At 34.8% G+C, this 7,921-nt stretch overlaps 1 protein-coding gene across 1 annotated transcript; it reads left to right on the top strand.

Annotated features, from left to right (window-relative positions):
* The first annotated feature begins 4,122 nt into the window (after nucleotides 1-4,122).
* On the top strand, nucleotides 4,123-6,615 carry LOC149796814 (uncharacterized). Its single transcript, XM_089961457.1, has 3 exons — nucleotides 4,123-4,278; nucleotides 4,939-5,235; nucleotides 6,409-6,615. Exons 1-3 carry the CDS (start codon nucleotides 4,145-4,147, stop codon nucleotides 6,506-6,508), a joined length of 531 nt encoding a protein of 176 aa, XP_089817583.1. The 5' UTR covers nucleotides 4,123-4,144; the 3' UTR covers nucleotides 6,509-6,615.
* Nucleotides 6,616-7,921: the final 1,306 nt, after the last annotated feature.

Genomic DNA, 7,921 nt, shown 5'->3' with positions numbered 1-7,921 from the left:
TTGAATATAATCTTGTGACATATTTTGCATGAATAAACTTGTATATATATATATATATATATATATATATATATATATATATATATATATATATATATATATATATATATATATATATTTGCAGTATGATTTCCAGACCCCACCCAACCCCCTTGACCTATGCTCTGGGCACCCATGGTTGGGACGTTGGGAATGTAGCTATGCTTTCCGTTGATTGTAAAGTATGTGTTTCTAAAGCCTGGGGTGAGGCAAACACTCGAAGATCATACTGGTTATGACATCCTTGACTATGAGACCTGTGTATGGAGTTAGATAATGTTTTGTCAAGAAGGCACGATGATTAATAGATAACCATAAACATCCTTAACATATATAAACATCCTTTACATATATGCAAAGCTATAGATGTAGTGTACATACTTAATTTAACCTCGATCCATGGATCTCAGAGCATCTCATGTTTCACCTTTTTTATATACAATTGATATGCTTTCTATAGATCCGTTTATTGAAAGATGACAAGTATCGTTCATAGCAATATGGGTGCATTTTGTTCTTCCAGTGCAACAGCCACAATGAATGTTTCAGAGAAAATGCATCCTTTTCATTTATTGAAAGTTAAATGTTGTAAAATATACTCATATTCAATAAAACTGTTCTTTGCAAAAGATTTATAACTAGTTTATGAATACCATGAGGGCTTATTTTTTGGGATGAGTTTATGAAGAGACGGGATACTTGAAGAGCTCGCGGTACTAATTAAACTCTCATAGCAAACTTATGCATACAGCATATTACAATCTCAATAAGCTTTAAATTCTGAATGCTCTTCATCAAACCTATATTTATTAGTGTAAACATATCCTTCGTGATAACTTCTGTGCAGAAGAAACCACATGGGCCGCGGAATTTTCTGGAACTACATTAGCATGAAACACGTGTTTTCAACTCCGCACGAAAGAGTCCGATGCTAATTTCAATAATAAGTTATCCAAACTTATGTCTCTATAAAGATAAAAATTCTCAAAAGATTATTTTCACTAAAATTTTGCTTTCATTATCAATCATCCTGGCCAGCCAAACCCATATACGCTCTGTTATATGTTCACCCATTCCTAGAGACCGGTTTCCATTATTCCATATTATTAGTATCGTGAGTCCTATATTTGCCATTGATTCACCGACAGACCTATGCATGGTAGTTGAATGCATAAGTAAATATTATGCACAGTTCTGCTTCTCAAAGATTAAATTAGTGAATATTAAATTATATTCGAAGCTGATGCATACCACGAATAGCAGTGGTACATTTCAGGCAACATTTAAGTATTTGAATTACACTGAGCCGCACTCTATTCCCTGAATGAGAACACTTTTCCTACGAAACTTCTCACGTGAAGGCAAAGTATATGATATCAAAAGTATCTACGATGCTCCCGTGTCCCTTAAAGTTTTTAATAGGGATAGTCTCGGCAGATCCATCAATAAGTGATGTAGAACCTTTCTACCTGAATGTTTGCAATTGTCCATAATAGGCTCAGACATGGGATTTGTTTGACACAACAAATGTATTGCTTTCAATACATGACCGTGACCCTGACATTTGCGAAAAAAGAGCATTTCTAATAGCTCTGTCCTTACTTTGTTGCTTATTTTTCAATCTGTAGTAATTAGAAACAACTCACTCTTTCTTCTTGTAATAGTTCCAAGTATAAAATATAAGGTTTCTGTCTTTCCTATTATTTCTAGCAACATCAAAACCTGAACTTTTGTGCAAAGTGGGTGAGTGCTTTTCAGTTGCCAGTTCTAATTCCTTTACTCTAAATTGCATCTCCTTTTCTTCCTTTTCTCTGTATCAATCTCTTCTTTTATTATTTGTATTTGATTATATTTTATTCGTTGGTAAATTTCTAAGATATACTGTACATGTAATGTTGAATCTCTACGTTATATCTTTCCGTCATCAAAATCAGTTACCTGAAACTGTAACAAATGGTGAACTCTCTCTCTCTCTCTCTTTTCTCTTTCTGCAACTGTATCTCTCTCTCTCTCTCTCTCTCTCTCTCTCGCTGAATCGGAAGGTTTCGTAACTCTATATCCATCTGATGTTTTCATTTCATTATAATACTTTCATTTCAATACCATTCCAGTAGTGAATATCAATACCATTCCAGTAGTAATTAAACCAAAAGTACTTTTATCCCAAAACGTCTTTTCCACCAACTATTGGACCAACATATTTTTTATTTCTTACTTCGTTAAAGAACCCCTCGCTCAGAAAAATCATATTGACTGGTAACCTGAAGCAGTTCATCCTTCTTAGACGATTTTTCCTGGGCTGGGTAGGATTTAAAACAAAGTTCTCTACTTTAGCTTGCACTGCTAAAGCATCATGGTTTCACTATAGATTTCTCAAATATGTGAAATTAAAATAAATGAGATGTATAAACTTCCCAAAGAAAGTGAATTTAAATTTAAAAAAACAAGTAAAAAGTTTCTTAAATAGTTGAGATCAATTCGTATCCCGTACACGAATGTGATACAGTAGTGGGTTGGGTATTCAGTAGGGTTGCTATTATACGTGCAGGCAATATAATTCTGTAAGTTTGGAAATAAACATAATTATAACACGTATAGTGTGTGAAATAATGCTTTTAAAATGCTTTTGTCTATGTGCAGAGCTATGTTATATATTTGTACAAATATGACTCTGGCCTTTTAATTTTACCATTCAAAGTAGTATTCGTCATTTGTAATATTGAGTTGATATGCAGTCTGTTTAAGTGTCTCCAACAATGATATATTTTCTTCCATTATATACAATCTCGCACTTATCTGGTGTTTATACAATACAACTCTCTCGACAGATCACCAACGATTTTGCCAATAAAACTTGTAATTTCATCTCCAAAAAGTGATAATTATTTCATACATATATCTGAGCCATTGCATTTATAATGTTGTCTTAAATAAAACGCTGTCTCCCAAAATGAAATATTCATATCAGCTTTTCCTTTATACACACTCTCCTGACACACACTTACTATGCAGTAATAGGGGATAGGTATGAGATTCTGTAGGATATAACCTTAAATAACCACATGTTAGCCATCCGAAACAACACTCTTGCAAACAATTCGACACTTACACTCCTACAAGTAAAATTAATGAGGGTAAAGAAGGAGATGTTAATTGTTAATTTCACATATAATTACTCGTGCTTCAGTAGCTTCGTATTCTTACTTATTAACATCAATCTGGTGTATTCCAGTCAAACTTGTACTTTTGTTTCACATGATATACAGAATAATATAAACGCAACATAAAACATCAGTACAATCAAAATATTCAATTTTTAAATAAGTTTTTGAAGTACTTTTGATCTTTTTTATGCTGAAAAAAGATGGGCTATATTGGCAACTTCTCGTCGTAAAATACATTTGTTTTATCTCCAATGATGTGTAGCTGATTCGACTCTCCATTTTTTGATGAGTCTCCAGCATTCTGATGATGAGTCTCTTGTATTCTTTTGGTGAGTCTCTTACAATGTATAAAAAGGCATCTGATACAAAATATACACTACTGATAAGTCTCGTGCATTCTGCTGACGAGTCTCCTTCATTCTACTGATGAATCTCCCTAATTCTACTGATGGGTCTCCTGCATTCTGCTGATAAGTGTCCTGCATTCCGATTTTGCTGATAAGTCTCGCGAATTCTGCTGATGAGTCTATAGCATTAAACTGATGAGCCTTATGCGTTCTGCAGATAAGTCTCCTACAATGAATGAAATATGTATTTGATGCAGAATATACACAACTTTTTCGTGAATTAGTGAAGTTCAACAATGTAAACATTAGTGATATTTGAAACACATGTGTTTGTGTATTTTTGTAGCTACATCATTTTTTCCGCTCAGCGGTCTTACAAGGCGAAATGAACCATCATAAACAATCCATCTTTCAATAGCTATCAGTGAAAATAAGATTATCGACATACTCATTAGATTGATGCAGCTACAATAAGGCGTGGTTTATACTGTAAAATGAAGCTAATACAATTTACATATTTAGATTCTTAAGTTGGGACTGCCCAAATATTTGATTATTGGACAAGTAACACTGGTTGCGGAATTACGTCACGAAATGCCTACACAATATCGTACTAAAAGAATCTCTGTTAGAGAAGATGTCATTAGTTCTCACAGTTCGGGAGAAAGATATATCGATCTTTTGACGACTAATCTGCAGCTGAGTTTTGCCGTATTTTTCTTCAACAGGTATATGCTAGTCAAAGTTAATATTCACAAGTGCCGTGTCCACGTTTAAAATATAGGTTGCAGTACACGCATCGTGGTGCGAGACAATTGTCCTGGTCACGTTTAGAGTGCACAGTGCATTCACACCACTATAACTTATTCGGGTTGACAAGGATGGATAACATAATCAGATTTCATGTTTGTGTTAGTAATTGTGTTCGCTGTAATGCTGCTTAGTTACTAATACGTAAACTTTTAAAAGAAAATTAACTGTTTGTCATAGACTAAACGCGTTTAATTCGCTTAAAAAAAGTTATTACATAACGAATGAGTTCGCTACATATGGATAAAAATTACCCCAAGGTAGTGTTCCTCACGACGTGAGTGAATGCGAATTTGCAATAATTATTTTTATACATAACAAAGTAGGTATTGCGAGTGGATAAGGACTTAGGTTTTGCGAAAATGTTAAAATGGACAAGACTATTATCTTGCAGTTGTTGAAAACGACACTTTTTAGAGTATCTGGCCTTATTTATTATACAGAAACTTTGTAACTGGGTCCTTTCCATTACCTTTCAAATAAAAACAGCTATTACCGAGATAGGTGTAATAAAGATATTTGGACAAAGTTAAATAAGTTACCTAGGCTTACTTGTTGACATCTTTCCTTCCTTTCAGCATGATTCACACGCACCTATTTTCACTGATCTTCTTTGGAACCCTTAGCCTGATAGGCGGCTTTGTCCCAGAACAAGAAGTTCACTATGAGAACGGAGGACTGAGAGTAGATTTCAGGGTGAGGCCGTTGGACGAGGCCGATTGCAAATGGTTTGAAGGAAGGACACATGGAAGTGGGCCGAGGGAATTGAGAATCAACTGCAGAACGCCACAAGGAACGAATTATGGATGCGTGTACAAAGGGAATCCCCACGGATGTACGTGGTACAATAATGGCAACCAACTCAGATACTACACGTATGTACAGATAACTCTTTTTCATACTAAATGGATTTTTGTTCTTAGTTTCTTCTTAAAAGAATAATCTTAATGTACTTTATGTTTATCTACTTGTACATAAACACCAATTTTAGAAAGAAAAATAGTATTGTTCAAATTATTGCAGTTCTAAATGCTACGTGTTATTTTTAGTCTTCTAATCGAAAGACAACATTTAAGGACAACTGAACCACCATCATGTTCTCTGAATCTAATGATGGCATGAACTACACAGATTTACAGTCCTATACACAATGACTGACTGGAGCCATTTTTATTTTGTTGTCTGAGACACACCTTCCAAATAATTTGCATCGTATCGTTTCTCTTCAGTCTTAAATCTCTATTATATTATATTATATTATATTATATTATATTATATTATATTATATTATATTATATAGTTTGTGTGAGTTACAACTTGGGGCATAAACCAGACATTTTGAAATTATGAATCTTTCAAACGAGCACTTAGACCACTTGGTCACAAGGGAATCATACATATGCAGAGAGAGAGAGAGAGAGAGAGAGAGAGAGAGATATTTGCGCTAAACGGTTGATAGATATTGGCATTAGGTCGTACATGTAATTCGGGTTGTGAAGAAAGTAACGTTTGGACATGTCAAAACATGAGAATGAATACCAGATCAGCGGAGTTAAAAATCTAGAGAGGCTCCATCTAGCGTTTCATGTTTTCGTAATTAGTTCTTCGACTAAATTAGTGCAGAGAACCGTAAGATACTATGGACTAATCTGGATGTGAGGTTCCAAACCAAGATAACAATCTTAGTAGCTAGGGCTTAACTGCACGCTGTTCTGGTCTCCTTAGTTTTTAACACATAAATGACGTCAAAGCGAGATAAATAGTATGTGTTAGGTGATTAGACATAAATTATATTTAGAGCAATTGCGATTCCAATAAGTGCAAATTAAATTAAAAAGCGATTACTTTATAGGTGTCAAAACACTTCATAAATATGGTTCTACTACGTTACTCTCATTAGTTTCACTTCCACTAATGTTGTGCTTGTTTCGTGCGCACACACACACACACACACACACACAGAGATCAGCTTCACCTTCAAAAGTTTTCGTACACAGTGTGTTCAATTCACGGCTACGTTATAATATTTAAAGTCCCTTATATTTCAGAGGTCTTGCCATAGAAGCTGCCGACAAACAGCCCACTGCATGTAGCCTGCCGAGCCTTGTGTATTATCAGTGCCCGTTTGTCACATTCTTTAAGCAGTAATAACCAATGGTCTGCGGCCGACTTGAGAAGAAATTAAGACACACTCTTTCTTCATAGATATCATACTTGCTCAAACAAGGTTAATTTAAATAAATACTTGAAACAGCTGTAGTAAAGTTGTCGTAGATTTGCAATATACTTCAAATTTTGCAAGATGTTTTCATTTGAAAGTAAAATCTTAGGGACAGTCTGCTCATAACGGACAGTGTATCCCACCCCCACCCATCTTCCTATATTTTGCCGGTATGACCGACCTGCCCAATACAGCCATGAGACGCTAAGTATAATGACCAGAAGTGATGAAGTTTCTTCTGTGTCTGGTTTATCTGTTATGAAGATAAATCTGTCTCTGTTTCTGTCTGCCTCTCTCTCTCTCTCTCTCTCTCTGCCAGACGAAGATCTATCTTCATTGTATGAATTCTGTGAAGAGGTGGTACTGATTGACATTTCTTATTTATAAACTATTCGGCAATATAAAGTTAGATTGAGATACATCACTGGATACATTTGGCCAAGAAAGCTGAGCCGTAAACGTCGAAGAAGAGATTGTATATATCTGCATTAATGATAGGCAAAAATTGGTTAATTTCCCTGCAGAATTTAAGAAACTTAGGGCTGCTTGGCAAAATAGGCGTTTGCCAATGCAAAAAAGAATAATTTTTAAGCTGATTAATTACTCTGAAACTTAGTTTCAAGTCTTTCAAGAAGTCTGGAATTTGGACATGGTAAATTCTATTCTTTCCAAAACTTCAATTTTATCCTAAACTGAGAAGCCTACTACATACACTGGGCGGACGAGATTGTGGCTAAATAGGATTTATTTTCAAAATGTCTAGATTTATACCGACACAAGATTTAAAAGAAAATTTAAATAGGATGTACAAGATTTTCAAAAAAGTGTTTAGGCAACTCAAATAAATCAAATATCTCCTGAACCCAAATTGCAAATCTAGTTGGCAGCTTATGTGAAGGCGGATGTTCGGAATGTCATTTTCAGACATCCGAAAATTAGCGTATTTATTCTGAATTCAAACTTCAGTAAATTAGAAATTTGGGAGTTGAAGGAAATATATCGCAAAATAAATCTTTAGTAAAAAAGTGAGCAATTACATGGAATTCCACTGTTGTCATGGATCGAGATCTATATAATTTATGGTTAATCGGGAATGTCATCAGCCTCTTTCAAAAGAGCATGGGGGGGGGGGGGTCAGACGTAACTTGGAACGTTACGTTAAAACGACTTTTGGGTAAAAAAGATGTGACTTTTTGATTACAAATAATTCAAGGCCTGTGAATTTTATCTTCTTTCGAAAATTCACAGACCTGTATAAAAAACACTGGACCATACCAAAGGAAGTTCTGTATTAGGAGTCCAATGTTTCAGCCTGTTGAAGTGCAACTGAACGTATTGCC

The sequence above is a fragment of the Sinohyriopsis cumingii genome, chromosome 6, assembly GCF_028554795.1.
Source record: "Sinohyriopsis cumingii isolate HCF-2022 chromosome 6, ASM2855479v2, whole genome shotgun sequence".
In the NCBI taxonomy this organism is placed as follows: Eukaryota; Metazoa; Mollusca; class Bivalvia; order Unionida; family Unionidae; genus Sinohyriopsis; species Sinohyriopsis cumingii.
The sequence above is the reverse complement of the archived record's forward strand: the minus strand, read 5'-3'. Positions and strand labels throughout refer to the sequence as shown.

Bases quoted from the DNA above. Each gene is read 5' to 3' on its own strand.
- LOC149796814 (XM_089961457.1), top strand. From the start codon at position 4,145: ATGCCTACACAATATCGTACTAAAAGAATCTCTGTTAGAGAAGATGTC. The intron at 4,279-4,938 runs GTATATGCTAGT...CCTTCCTTTCAG, and splicing joins GCCGTATTTTTCTTCAACAG to CATGATTCACACGCACCTAT. The intron at 5,236-6,408 runs GTATGTACAGAT...CTTATATTTCAG, and splicing joins AACCAACTCAGATACTACAC to AGGTCTTGCCATAGAAGCTG.